The sequence below is a fragment of the Mastigoproctus giganteus genome, chromosome 1 (genome assembly GCF_048544385.1).
Source record: "Mastigoproctus giganteus isolate SK-2022 chromosome 1, ASM4854438v1, whole genome shotgun sequence".
NCBI lineage: Eukaryota > Metazoa > Arthropoda > Arachnida > Uropygi > Thelyphonidae > Mastigoproctus > Mastigoproctus giganteus.
In genome coordinates this window covers 76,399,629-76,415,419 of record NC_143575.1, presented here as the reverse complement: position 1 = coordinate 76,415,419, position 15,791 = coordinate 76,399,629, and the positions used below count along the sequence as shown (strand labels likewise).

Genomic DNA, 15,791 nt, shown 5'->3' with positions numbered 1-15,791 from the left:
TATTACATTAAATTAATTCCTGGTACACATTTTGCACACAAATTCGAATCCTGTCACTGAAGGAAAAAAATTTTTCCTATGGTTTTTAAAGCGGTGCTAAGGTATCTTTGGTCGGCTGAAAAAGTAAAAAAAAAAAAAAAAGTTTAGAAAGTAACGTGTGATCTTTCCTAGACCGGGAGATGCAATTGACCAGGATCACGAAGCTTCAGAAAGCAACAAGAGAACACGTCTTTTCATGATGGAATCGATGGCGTATTTTGTGATGTCAGCACAGCAAATTACCTCACAAAATACGACATTGATGCTCTGATGAGAAATCTCTTTTACACACAGTTTGTTAGCATCCTATTCTGTAAACAACGGTCACAAGTGAATTCAAAGTGAACAGAATCAATGGATAGGCACAGATCTCGTATGAATTTAGGAACAGAAAATTGTTTTTAAAAAATTCCTCCCGTTTCAACGAACTATTACTGTCGGCTAAAGGAATCGAACCCAGGCCATTTCCGTACTAAAGTTTAACGCAGCAGTTAGTAAATTAAAAAAAATAAATTTCATTATTCAAATTTTGTTATAAAAATTTTGCAAAACAACAAAAAAAGGGAAAAAATTAATACACAGCATAACTTAATATGAGCAAACTGAGCTAACTGAATTTCAGACTCAATCTAAAATTCGTGAGAATTAAATGGCCTTGAATCGAGTCAGCCAGTTTTATCTTAAAAAAAAAAAAAGGTACGGATATTATGCACGGCTGAAAGAAAAATCTGAAAGAAGACATGAGCGCACAGCTGTTGGCAGCTAACGATTAAGAAAGATTAGATTGAAAGGATACTTTACTGCGGATGCGTTTTTGATACATTCTACTCTCGACAACAAACACGTTGAAGTCAACATCCAGCACTTGGACAAGTTGAAGCATCCGAGCCGGCAGAAAACAATCTGAAAGTTGAAGTCCAGTTTTTGGGAGCATAGCTTAGGAGCTGCTGACGGAACCCCAATTCAAGCTACCAGGGAGATTTACCGTAGATAATCGAGTATAAGTCGCGAAATTTTAGATGTTCTCAAAATCAAATGAAGTTTGGGATCACTTTATATAAGATTATATATGTGTATGTATTTCATGTCTATGGTAGCTCCTAGACAAGTCTGTGATGGTATACAGAATCTCTGTAAAACGGGCCTGACAGTGTGTTGTTTATGTCAGACCTCTTTGCCACCAAGGAACAGCCAACATGTGGGTAGCTGATCATAAATATTTATAATCAACTACCCAGCTAATCTATTTATACCAGGTTATTTGTCATTTGAGTGAACTTTCATCCTAGTCGCCACCCGGGTTTTCGCCCATATGCAACTAGTTCTCATTTGTGCATTGCACCTGTAACCACTTTCAGTAGGCAACGATGTTAATAAAACAAACACCCTAAGGTCAACTCAAATCACAAGACAGGTTAGATCACATATGGGCAACCCCCGGCCCGTATCCGGCCCTAATATATTTCAGCGAAGTTTGTCTGATTCATGGTGGGAGAAAACGGTGTGTTCTACTAACTCACATTAAGCGGACGTCATATGACTTGCGCAAAACACACCATGTTTTCTCCCACCAAGGTCTCTTTCTCACTTTGACTAGCGGCGTGTGTGAACGTGTTACAACGTGTCAGTTCGGTGGTGCATTGATGTTGTGTTCTGTTCGGTGCCTGCGGTGTAGAAGACAGTTCTGAACATCGCTTATAAATTTGGGACAATGTCAGGGGTTATGTCAAAAAAAAAAGAAAAGTGAGATGCAGAGAATCGTCAATTTCAAGACAACTGGAAGGAGGATTATTATTTTATTCTGAATAAAGGATTTCCTGTATGTTTGCTGTGCAAGGAATCCGTATCTGTCAACAAAGAATACAACTTGAAGACACTTTATTTCGAGACATGCGGATCACCAAAAAATCGGACAACTACGAAAAGATGAAATACAGAAGTTGAAGAACTTGGATACTCAGCAGCAAATGTTCAACAAGCAAAGAACGCAGCACCACAGCATTGTCAAAGCCAGCTTTGTGGTAAGCGAAAAAAATCGCTAAGCATTCCAAGTAATTTGGTGAAGGAGAATTTATCAAAGAATGTCTGCTGAATGTTGCAAGTATAATATATCCTGAAAAGAAAAGACTGAGAATATTCGTTCGTCGAGACGTACTGTTGTCCGACGGATAGAAATTATGGCTGATGATATCAAAAAAGTTTAAAAGAGAAGATTGCTAGATTGAAATCATTTTTAATTGCTTTGGATGACAGCACCGATGCCTCCGATACAACACAACTAGCAATATCTCTTCGAGGAGTTGATGCGGATTTCAACATCACAGAAGAATTATTGGCGCTTCGGCCGTTAAAAGGAACAACTACCAGTGAAGATATTCGAAACAGTCACAGTCTTCGAGAGATTTGGGCTTAAATGGAGTTCACTATCTGGCATATACACTGATGGAGCCCCTGCAATGGTTGGTGCACGGAAGGGATTTATTGGAATAGTTCATGAAAGAGCAATAAAACTACAGATCCATCAGGAAAATTTAATTAATTTTCACTGCATTATCCAACAAAATCTGTGTGCAAAATCGATTAAATTCAAATGTTATGGAAGTTGTCTAGCCAGTATTAATTCACGTGTACTTAATCACCGCCAATTTAAGGAGTATTTGGCAGACCTATTTTCGGATTATGAAGATGTCTTATTATTGTGAAGTGAGGTGGTTGAGTAAAGGTAAAATGAATTTATGATCTGACAAGACATTGCAGATTTTATGGACATAAAAGGAAACAATTAATCAAGTAAAAGATGAGTGGGTGTGTGATTTAGCATTTCTTGTAGATGTCACCGGATACCTAAACGAACTGAATCTCAAATTGCAAAAACAAGGACAATTGGTTTATGAACTGCATGGACATGTCAAAGCTTTTGTAATAAACTAAGGTTGTTGGAAAGTCAGATAAGAGCTAAAAATTATTTTCCTACTCTAGCAACTCAATCAAAATCCCTTATAATTGTTATGGAGAACTGAAGGCACTAATAGAGCAATCTGATACAAAGTTTGCCGACTTCCAAAACAAAGACTCCACATTCGCTATATTTGCTCGTCCGATGGATGCTGATGTAAACAATGTGCCAGAAAACTTACAGATGGAACTTATTGAGCTTCAGGCGGATTTAGTGCTAAAATCACAATTTAACAACATTGGCTTTGACGGATTTTTATAAATTTTATTTGATGGAAGAAAAATATACAAATTTACGCGCCTTTTCAAGAAAAATCATGTCTTTTCGGCAGCCCACATATGTGAACAGTTTTTTTCGAAGATGAAATACAATAAATCAAAAATTCAGACAAGAATAACGGACGAAAAGCTCGAAAATTCTCTGCGATTATCCTTAAGTAATATTAACGTCAATATTGATAGTCTCATAGTTCAAGTACAAGGCCAATCTTCACATTAAATTGTTATGTCGTTCATTGTATTATAAAATTTATGTAGAGCTTTATACCAAAGCAATATACTATAAATAAATGAAATATGAAGTCGCAACTTGTTTTAATTAATTTAATATTAATTTATTTAATAATTTGGTCTGGCCCTTGACTTGGAGACAGAATGATAATTTGGCCTCCGAACTAGGAAAGGTTGCCCATGCCTGGGTTAGATGATAGAAAAGACCATTTGGCCTCGTGGCGAGGACGGACTCCGCCGCCCCATCACGAGGAGGTAGGCCGCCCCATCACGAGGAGGTAGGTCGCCCTATCCAGCAAAGTGTATCTCTTCTAGTAAATACACTCTTAATAAACTCGGAAAACAAGACGTTGTAGTGTATTTTCACAAAGCTCGACCAAAGTTGAACGGGATATAAGGCTATGTATGCCTACCTTGTCTATGGTGGCTCCCAGAAATAATCTAACTCCATGTTGTATAACTGTGCTGATACATAGGACTCTATAAAACAGGCCTGACGTGTGAATTAATACGTGTTTGTGAAATATTAGTGAATGCTCTGTAGCGTGTATTGCTCGTTCACTGGCAAGAGGAGCTTGGGCCTGCATCCCAGACTCCAACAACATCCACTGGATGGTAGCGCTAAACCATTGGAGGCTAATCCCCTATGCACAAGTTGCCGAAACCTGTACGTAAAAAAAATGATAATAATAAATAGATAAATAAACAAACAAACATGCATAGGGGTACAGGAGGGAGGAAGTGTAATACCATTGGATAAAAAAAAATTAAACACAATGTTATATATCTCTACAAGTTACTATAGAGTGATTTTTTCTCTGTCATTCTAAATAATCTTTAAAGGTTATTCAATCTTACAAAGTAAGGTATATAGGATTATATCATATTTCTACACAAGGAGAAAGATTTACGTTAATAACTTAAAATAATTTTTAACGGTACTTTTTATTATCCCCCGTACACCGCCAGTAGTTACAACATCACCACTCTTGGGGTGCAACCTTCGTCGCCATTAAACTTATGGAAGACCCACAAAATGTAAATATACACTGGTGGAAGGATAATATACAAGTACCTTTTTGATGTTAGAGGAAAAAATCCATTTTGTTCTCAGTTCTTTATGGAGTACGATGCACAGATTATTGCATATCTAGTAGTGACCGAGTTTTGTTATGCAGCCTTTCCTGTATAACAAATATTGCATTTCTTAACTCCAATAGTGCTTATATTTTTTGTTGCACATTATTCAGAAATTGTTATTTAAGTGACTGTTTTAATCGGAAGTGCAGTTTATATTACTGTAATGACGCAAAACCAATGCATAAGTCGATATTTCGAATATCAACTTAAACAAGAGTATTTATATTTTATGACTTCCGAAGACCCAAACTTGAAGATAAATTTGTACTCAAGTATCTACGGTAATTACTTAAAGGTGGTTTTTCTACACATTGAAGAGGCAATTCAAGTTTGTTTCCACCTGCATTCATGCCCTACCCAAAGGGACTATTGAAAGGTCGCCTTGACAACTATACTAATGACACTTACGGAAGCCGTAGCAGTCCAGGTCCTAACAAGACAGACAGCAGCGCGTTCAATGTGGCCGGCCTATTATCTTGGCTTGAGTATACCAAGGATATAGTTTGTAAATCACCTATCATTTAAGAGGAACACTCGAAGCCTGAATTTAAGTCATGGCAGGCACAGATTATGGCTACAGTTCTGCAGCGCATTAAAGACCAGAATCTCTGTCGCGTTGTAGCATCACCTATAACACTTGCTCACTCCATGTGCTTCTAGCCCTTTCGGATTAAGTAGGACCGTATACTCATCTCATGGAAGGTGGCACCCGAAGATTCCCTTATCAAAAAAACCAAACAATACTATCTGCTGCCCCACAGTTAAACTGGGCCCAGATATGAACTTATGTCTCAAGTCTATACGAATTAGGTGTCTGCTACTATGCACCAGTCCAACCTTAGTGAGCAAGTCAAACGGATCGGGCTAACCACTGCGTAAAATACGGATAATTTTCTGAGTGCAGGGAAAACTATGCTATCCCTGCAGTAGACCAACTAACTTAGACTCTCCTGGGGCCCCTAACATAGGACCCAAGAACACAGCCTGTTAACAGAGCAGGCTATGCTGATGTGACCCTTACATAACAAAGGAGGAAAGTACAAAACCGCCAGAGCTAAACAATTCAAAGCAAAATTAGGGGAGAGGATAAAAACTATCAAACAAGTCCACCGCAACCATCTGCTACAGAGAGAGAGAGACAGACTTTTTACATACCCAGTGACCTATACAGCATAGACCGGGAGAGTCTTAGCAGGACTCACTCCCATTCCCAGAAAGTTTTTGTTGGGAGATGCATGATATAGGCTGTTTACTCGTCTTTGCACTATGGTTTGGACAATACGACTACCAATGCTCACCCTTCCCGAAGGCACAGTGTAGGCAGCTCTGGTGACTAGGCCAGGGAAAATTAACACCAGGAGACCAAGCTTATTCGCTATACAGTTCTAAGCTCACTCGATCACTGTTCTCTCAAAAACAATACCCTAGTCAGTTCCTGCGGGGATTGCAAGATGGGAATCCAGCAAGATGATAAAATGGATGAAACCAGTACGAACAGGTTAAGTACGCAGTTCATTACATTACACGGGTGCGTTAGCAAAAAGTAATAATTCATAATTTATAAAAAAAAATTAAAAATAAAAGCAGCAACGACTTTTATGAGACAATTTGATAAGAAATAAGCATTTCATTTTTGCGAAACTGCCATTGTTCCCACTCATTCCTCCAATCAGCACATTGCAAGAAGCATGTAAATATGCAGTTTTTTTTTTTAGTTAGTTGTTGGCGCATCGGCTTCTGTGGCCATAATGCACCTCCCAAAGTTTTTGCAGTACTGTGATCCAAGCCCGAGGCGGGATTCGAACCCGCGACCTTTGGGTTGCCAGGCAGGCACTTTACCCACCCGGCTAGCCCGGTCGGCATAATATGCAGTGCTTCAGCTACAATTAAAACATATGGATAGCCAGCCTATTGATAAAAATGAAAAAAGAAATAACTGTCGGATTTCTATTGCTCCCATTTTAAATTAAATTCGGGAAGATCGACAAATGTTTCCAAAAGAGCCAAATATAGTTTCATGAAAATTAACCCATTACAAGTAGAGTTATTACATGCGGATGACTTGGCGAAGACAATAGGAGCTTTATTCATGTATGCTAACTCGCCTAACGAAGAGGCTGCAGGTGGGCAGAATTCACACTTTACCGACTGCTCAAAAGGATAACATCCTGAAAGAAGCAATGCAGGAAGCGGCCAGATGTTAACATCATTTCCGGCTGGCTTCCACCACTTGGCATCTCGTTAATCCTTCACTAAAATTAAGTAACATTTGGCAACTCAAGAATCTAACTCCCGACTCAGAAAAAAATAATAATAATAAATAAATTAAATAAATAATTAAAAAATCATTATTCAATGGCACAGGTGCTTGTTTATCACAACCGTATCATCTACTTGTCTGCGGAAGTGATTTTATAGGAGAGAAAACAAGGTCGTAGTTAGTCAATTTCAGGCAAAATGAGTAGGGTTTCCCTTTACTCCAGCCCCTTTGCTACCAAAAATTCTAATAGCAACCTTAAGAGACATTACTCCAGCCGGGTTAGCATCCGACCATAAAACTAAAGTTCCTGTCATAATCCGAAATGATCTGCCCATTTTAAACGTGGGAGCACGAACAACTACATATTAGAAATGGGAGAGGAAAAAATAAACCATTGCGCGTCCCACCCGCCTCTCAACTCTGGTTTATAGAATCCTCTAGGTGAAGTAGTGGTCTGCATTCAATAATAATGCCAAAATCACTGATTATCGATCTACGTTCCTTGTCTATACAAGTTTATAAGTGAATCACGAATATGGAAATTCATTATCTGGAAATCTTAGCGTTTACTAGATTGTTCCATCTCAGTCGAACAGCCCTTCATTTTAACTCGGGAGATAAAATTATGTTGACGGAAGTAATATTTATAGAACAAAATATGACCTAAACACAATTAGGAATGCAATAAATGAAGCCTTTGTCTAGACTTGTCTTGCACAAATGACACTGAATATTCCATGCATATGTAAAAAATTAATTTTGCATAAATATTCCCAAAATAACAGCATCCATTATATATCTGCTTTGGGCACAAATATATTGTATTGTTGGGAAAAAAAAACTACTGAAAAAAGTCAAGGAAAACCGCTGAAAAAAGTCAAAACACAGGGAAGAAAGAAAAAAAAACCGACGTAAACTTCATTGAAAACAGATCAGTTTAACCTTAACAAATGATCGTGACAACACCTATTAATGTTAACTCTTTACTGTTTGGCAGCAGTTCTAGAAAACACGCGAAGTGGTAATGATTACCAAGTGAATTCAAGATACAAGGCACCTGTCGACAAAAGCGTTATCTTAATCGTTGTCTTTTTGATTACTTTTAGATTACTGAATGCATATGTGGGAGTGTCTGCAGCTGCATTGAATGAAATAAGAATAGCAATGAAAAAATGAGTTTTTATATTTCCAAATGGAAAGTTTCAAGAAGGTTTGAGGCCAAATCTGGCAGACAACATACCCGCTGTCATACTGACTACTCATTGGCAGTCTAAGGCTAGCATTCGTATCAGAACTGTGTTCGTAAAATGAATCTCAAAAGGAGTACTAAATAGCAAGGAAGCATTTGCACTGCTAAGGTCATCCATAAAAGCTAACCTTATGTATTCAATTCTCGAGTGCATTTTTGTGTGACCAGATAGACCACCCTTCTATAGGCTGCAATATAACTTCTATGTTAAGTTCAGATAATTTTTGGTGTTCCTGGGGAAAAATTGATCTAGGTTCTTGACGGAGTGAGTGGGATGCACAAATTATTGCACGCCTAGTCGGTACCAAATTTTGTTGCACAGCTTTTCAAACAGTTGCTTTAACTTACTATTAGGTTTAGTGATAAACAGGATCTGATTTTATAACACACAATATAAACATTCCATTCATTTAGTAGCAGAAAGGTTTTGGATCAAATAGTTTTCATTTCTCCCATTTCGTTATGCCGAAATATATATAACTGGGAAGCGCGAGCCACGGCCCTCAAAGCACATTTTCTTATATCGATTTATAAACGGATTAATACATTTTCTAACTTCACAAAGCCCAAAACTAGGGATAGACTTATATGTACTCAGGTCGAATTGTACTCGCGTTTCTGCCATATGCAAAAATCGCAAAAGGCAACTTAGTAGTTGCCTTTTTTTACGGTTTTAGGCGGATATCGAGCTATTTTGTTATGCCTGTAGGAGTGTTCACAGACTTAAATATTTATCACGCTGCAAGTTTCGCGCGATGAAAAACCCGGAATAACAGTGGGAACTCCACTCCCTCCGCTTGAGATATGCTCGATTGAAGAGGACTTCAGAAGTGCCTCTAACGGAATCGAACCAAGCTCTCCAAACGAGTGAGAAGTGGGGAAACACTCTCACTGAGAATATATACGAATAGTAAAAAATAAAAATAAATAAACTGCAGCCATTATCAATCCACTGCAGGATGGAAGCCTCCTCAACAATCCATGTATCGACCTCCAAATAAGAGGTCTACTGACTTACAGCGTAAAGATTTCGCTACTTCACAAAGTTTGGAAAATGCTGGGCTCAAATCGCATCAACACTGGAGGAATTCCTTGAAAGCATTAGTGGTGAAATTACCAGTCTATTTCGGGATGAGAATCCCGAAAACATGCGAACTGATCCATGAACACGGGCTTGGCCGTATATCGTCACTTAATCTTTCATTACATTTAAATATTTATCAACCTTCTCTAAGTTTACTCAGTTCTCTAGCACCGTCAGGCGAGTGTTCTACAAACTGTTAGCTCATTTGAATGATGATAGCAATGTCAATAACACCACGTTCCATTTAGACGTTTTCTCAAAGCGTTTCTGGAAGGAGAATACAGCTTCTTTGCACACTATTGTCATAAAAAGCGCGCGCGCACACAAAAAAAAACGACAAGTTTTCGAATAGATCATCTCTCTGGCGTGCTATAGGAACTATTCTTCCTCTACAATTCGGCATTTTGCTTGTTAATCAAACTTCGAATTATATTCATTTCATTAATAGCGATTTTTTTTTTTTTTTTTTTTTTTGATTTGGTAGTTGTTGGCGCATCGGCTTCTGTGGCCATATTGCACCTCCCAAGGTTTTTTGCAGTACTTTGATCCAAGCCCGAGGCGGGAATCGAACCCGCGACCTTTGGGTTGCCAGGTAGGTACTTTACCCACTCGGCTAGCCCGGTCGGCCATTAATAGCGAAACAAATGACAGCTACGATGTGTAAATACAAACAAGAAAATTATTCACCTACTAAACAGCTATAACATTTTAATAGTCATACAGCGGATGCCGTTTATTGTAATCACTTTGGGACATAGATTAGTTATTATCAATGAATCAAGAATGCAGAGAAAAAATATGTACTGTACATAAAAAGTGGACAGAAAGAAAACAAAATCAAGCAATGAAAAATTAAAACCATCAAAAACAAATAAAACATTGAAAACAAGAATTAATGCTCTGTTGTAAAACAGTGATTGGAAGAAGTATAGATACAGTACTTTCTTTCGGGGAGTACGACACCCATATTGACTGTAGGAAGCAACAGCAGTAACTGGTCACGTGTCCGAGTACAAGAACAAATCAGGATGTTACGTAATCACTTCCACTGCACATGCATAAATCGCGATAAGGCAAAAAAAAAAATAAATAAAAAGCGATAGTATACCGAAGTGCTGATTACAATAAACGCGTTTTTTTTTTTTTTTATGTAACACGTCTGCTGTTCGGCACCTCATAAGAGTGATAACATTATCCGTGATCACAACAAGCAGCATACACTATTTATTATTACTAAAGACACATTTAAGGAGTGAGAGGTATAGTCGAGAATGGTAATCGAAATAATCGATTATACACAAGTTACGTGATTAAGGAATCGACAGAAAAGAAAAAAAATTATAGAGGAGTCGATCCGATATATATTGGAGTTAGTCTTCAGTACAAGGTCTTACTTATTGATCTTTGAGATATGCAGGATTAGCTTCGCAGGTATTGGAAGATCTAGTCCTGGGAGGAAAATCAAATTCCCGTTTTTAAACCAACGACAAAAGAGCATAATCAATAAAATCCACCCCCCACCTTTTTCCGCTGGTTTTAAATCGACAAACGAAATTCGGCACAGGAATAGACAGCAAAATAGCATTCACTCTCCTCCAAATCGTGGTAATTAACAGCCAATCACCGTGAAGTGGGAGGAGCTAGACCTGCGTATCACTCATTGTTGCAAAGATCCATGGGTAAGAACCTCGTACTGAAGAATAACCTATATCGGAATATTGGGCAGTAGTTCTGGAAGGTGTGTGTATATAATATATCCACACGGACCGGAACAAATTCTTTGAGTAGTATTGTTATCGATTTGGTTATCAACTAATTTGTATACTGCGATTATTGAAATAATCCATTATTAAATCATACGATTACGAAAATAATACCATTGTACCCATCACTAATTTAAGATCAGATTATGTTTAATTAAAGCAATTAAGTTTAATTGCTTTCATTAATAGTAAAAAAAATAAGTGCAAAATTAATTAAAACACTTAAAGCAGCAAATAAATTAAAACCAAACTATGGATTATTGAAAGTCAACCTGGACGTCTTGCTCTATACGGAAGTGGTATATTCCAGAACCAATAAAAACAATATAGACAAAGCCAGATTTACGAATTTTGGGACCCCTGTAGTGATCCACCTACCGTAGTTTATTTGGGAAGGAAGATAATTTAGTACAGTGCAGAGAGACGACATTTGTGTACGTTTTACCCTCTCAAAGGGCACTTATAAATAACATATGTACAGTGTTGCAAGTGAATATGTCGCCATCTCCTCTCTGATTTTGGAGTGTCTATCGTAATGCTTTAAAAATTAAAATGTTTGTTGTAAACTAGCGTTTATTTTATCCTTTATTATGGCCTAAACATTCAATAAGTGCCGAAAGTGAATGTGTGAAAACAGGCACGGAGAGTAAAGCCATTAGAACGGTAGATAAAACATCTGATAGCCCATCGTTTTCAAGTTGCGTGAACCGGAAGCGTAGCCTCCTTTTTTTTCATATATTTTTGGCATATTCATTATTTTTCCATAAACCCCTGTTTTCTATTAACCCGAGTATTGCCAAACTGGTTCGTTTTAGGAATGTACTGTATTTTCCAGCGGTTCGTGAGGGATTCTGTACTTCTTCAAAGCTTACAAGGCAGGAGTAATGGGAACAAAGCTGCCAAAATAAGTAACCAGGCCCGGCGCTAGGGATGCGCAAGTGCGGCACTTGCCACAGGCGCTGCTAGATGCGCCTCTACATATATTAACACCCCAGGGGTTCACATCTGGTGAGTATGGGCTTGGCACAACCAGGATTCTGAGCTGGATATCATCATTCTTCTCCTTGGTGATCCCCTTCTACTTCTGACTCGCTCTCTCAGGGAACTCAATTTTTTTTTTTTTTTGGCTGGTGCAGCATAAGCTAAGGGCTTCCTTGCATCATAAGGCTAATAATATATGCGTGTTAAGATACGATATGAATTAGGCGCCATAACAAGGTTTTACCTCAGGCGCCACAAACGCTAGTGTGGTTTCTGTAAGTGACATTGCAAAAGCGGTAGTTCTGATTACTACACACTCATGCCCTTACCGGCTGTTGCACACGAACGAAAAAGTTTCACTTACGTGCAACGACAGAAAATCTGCTTAAGTCCAAAAATGATTGGCCCAGAGAATAAATGAAAAATTTTTAAAATTTCATATCCTTTCTCGGCTTCATGCCGGACCGCGACTATGTGGGCATAACTACACCTTTGCTGGCACACACTAGTTAATCAACCAGTGCTTAAAATTTCATCAAACCTCATTCAAAACATTCACGCACTGGCCGCTTGATAATACCCATCTTTTTCAAGGTTCATTAAAACATCAGTAAGGATGCCATTCCTAAACTAAGAATGGCAGTTCCAAACACTCCCATAACGCTTCATCACAGCTTTGACGCTCCACCTTACGTAACGAAATGCTTAACAGTCGTGCGCTCGAACCTCTTTCCAACCGTAATATTTTAATCTGCCACCCACCGCCTCTTGCATTACACAATTTGAGAATGCCCTTAATCCGAAATTGCATAAAATAAGACCAGCAAAAAAAAAAAAAAAAAGCGCCAAACATACACACAGCAGAGTAAATAATATTAAAATCATTGTTTTTTCCTATAATTTTAACTGGTTTTCAAAATAAATTCGTTTTAAATCCATGGGTGCTTCCCTCATTAATATTTAAATTGATATCCAATTCGAAATAATGTGGAACAATTCCAATGCTGTTTAAAATGATTGGCTTATTATTAATAAAAACTGGGATGATAAATCTTTTCTGGCCTGCATGACAAAAAGAAGCAAACAATCAAGTTTTCGTGTACCATAGGAAAGAAAAAAAATACACTAAAATTAGTAAATTATTGATAATTGAAAGTTTCTATTAAGAACTTTGTCGCAGCATAATTTTTGCGCACAACTAAGCGTACACTACAGTTTTCACCACTAAATGAAACTGTTTGTTTGTTGTTTTTAGGAGCATTAGCAACTAAGGCCAATAGCTCAGGGGATATGCGGTGGTCATTCACTGACCTTCCCGCATCCTCCGTATTTGGAGGTCACAGGCTCGAACCCCGGTCTAATCAAGAAGCATGCTACGCACTGCTGCTCCTACCCACCTACGGAGGCGCCACACTAAACGTAACAGACACACCATAAAGCGAGTTTTGTTTTATTTTATTTATTTATTTTTATAAACAATTTATGGGTTTCCAGATACCAGTATATTTTCCTAAACGTGCCACTGGGTCGCAATAGTTGTTAAGGTTTTTGGCATTTAATACTTAGCATAAACTTAGTATCTAAAAGCAGAGTTTGGAAAATTGTAAAAGATATTACATTTCATATTATTATGAAACCCTTCACAGCCAGGCCTTACTATCACACTAGATAGTCTTCGAATCCTTTATTTCAGAGCCAAAGATTTCCTTTCTTTATGTACGCAGAAATATTTTAACATCGAAATATAGCAACTTCCCGTTTAATGAGATTGATGCCATTCTGAAAATTTTGCACTGTAAGCCAAAATATTCAACGGAAAAAAAAATTTTTTTTCATAATATAAATGGTTATGTGAGACGTTCATATAGCCAAGAAAACCAAATATAAGTTTAAATAATTCATATTAAATAAATTATAATGAGATGCTTCATTTTGATTATAGGTAGTACTCGTTTAAGCATGTCAAAGCTTTAAAACATTCAAAAAGCGTTTCGCTTTCCCAAGTATATTAAAGGCTTTAACGTAAATTTAAATGTTTTTTTTTTTTTTTTTTTTTGGTAGTTGTTGGCTCATCGGCTTCTGTGGCCATAGTGCACCTCCCAAGGTTTTTGCAGTACTTTGATCCAAGCTCGAGGCGGGATTCGAACCAGGACCTTTGGGTTGCCAGGCAGGCACTTTACCCACCTGGCTAGCCCGGTCGGCAAATTTAAATGTAATTGCAATTACGATGGAAAGCAGACTCAAGTTAGAGCGAAGATAAATTCGACGCGAAGATTACTTTTTATTGGTTATCACAATTCACATTATGTAAAAAATACGGCTTAGCAAGCAAATACTTACAATAAAAGCATTAATAAACACTTCAAATGTAATTGAAATGATGGATAGTCGGCTTTGTAACAAAAAAGTATGTTTTAATGACCTAACAAGAAAAACGAACTTGGAAAATTCAATACTTAGGTAGCAGTAAATTATAATAATCGGTGAATAACAGCGAAAACATCGGGTAACATTGAAAGTGTTCCTCGTTAAATGAAAATATTTCCTAACCAAAATAAATACACATTTGTGACAAAACTCAGCCATGAAAACAAGGAATTACTGCACTAAGCAAATTTTCGTGCCATTAGTTTGATTATAAAAGTGTTATATCCCGAATAAACAACGCATTTATCTACTCGTAGAAGAAAACAAAATTTTGGACTGTCTCATTACTGCGCTAGACGGTGACAGCATATATTTGAGATGGGATATATAAATACGAAAATTCAGCTAGGTTAACCAAAAAAATAATTTAAAAAAAAATAAAATAATACAAAAAGTACCACCTTATATATTTTGCATTAATAAACACTTCTAAGGTGCTTGCGAAATCATTGATAAGTTCTGACAACGCAGCTTTACGATAAGTTTTAATTCATAAAGCCCGCTCTCGTATTTCACACTTCTAGCAACTTCGCTACTCAATTATAAAAGCAAGGAAACATATAAGAAACATAATTATTTCGGACAAAGGGAAATTTCGTGGTAAATTCAACATTCACACAGCATTACTGAACTGCACACTCTCCCATCTCCTTCACTAACGTTCACATTGGCTCGACACATCGACTGTACTGCAGTCGTGGTAGTAATGCCTTCTAGTTGTTCGTCTGGGTCTTGCTAATTATTATCTCATGCGATTATGCTATCTAAATAACTACAGCACACATGTGACGAGCAAACATAAAAGATTCAAGAGAAGTAAATCCACTCCTACCTGACTCCATCGTCCTTTCCTGCACTGATCACTCACAAGCGTACGGCGTCTTTCGGACTCTGACGGCTATTGCCACTTGCATTAACGCGCGCAAACAATTTGCACCGCTAGATGTCAGTAGTGCATACGTATGTAGTAGTCATCGTTTGTAGTTATATGCTGTATTGCCTGCAAAGCTGTGGTAAACTGAAATATTATGGAGGGTTGGATACTAGTAGCGCGCATGGATTATACAATAAATTAAATGCGCGTGCCATATCAGTTATTCGTAGTACGATTATCATTAATTAACCTTTTTTTACCCCCGAAAATTAAGTAACTTTCAGATATTGAAAAATATTAAGAACTTTCTTTGTTTTACAGCAAACTGAAATTTTTATTCACAGTTTCCAAAATAAAAATGAATGTACGCGTTAAGGAAATAGCAGAACACCAATAAGTATTTATGCTAATACATATTTTATAAAATAATAATCACGACAATTTTTTTAATAGCATGAATGGGTTAAGTATTTTCAAAGAAAGAACGGTCTTTCAAAAAACTACTAATA

General features: G+C 37.4%; 1 protein-coding gene across 2 annotated transcripts in view; it reads right to left on the bottom strand.

The window, feature by feature from the left end:
* Mctp (multiple C2 domain and transmembrane region protein) overlaps positions 1–15,306 on the bottom strand; it is a 690,267-nt gene extending 674,961 nt beyond the window's left edge. The window contains exon 1 of one of the 2 annotated variants that reach the window (XM_090373448.1): positions 15,241–15,306. In XM_090373448.1, coding sequence (XP_090229574.1) covers positions 15,241–15,250 — 10 coding nt within the window. In that variant the 5' untranslated portion in view covers positions 15,251–15,306. The remainder of the gene's footprint in view (positions 1–15,240) is intronic. The other variant, XM_090373456.1, reaches the window with a different exon arrangement.
* Positions 15,307–15,791: the final 485 nt, after the last annotated feature.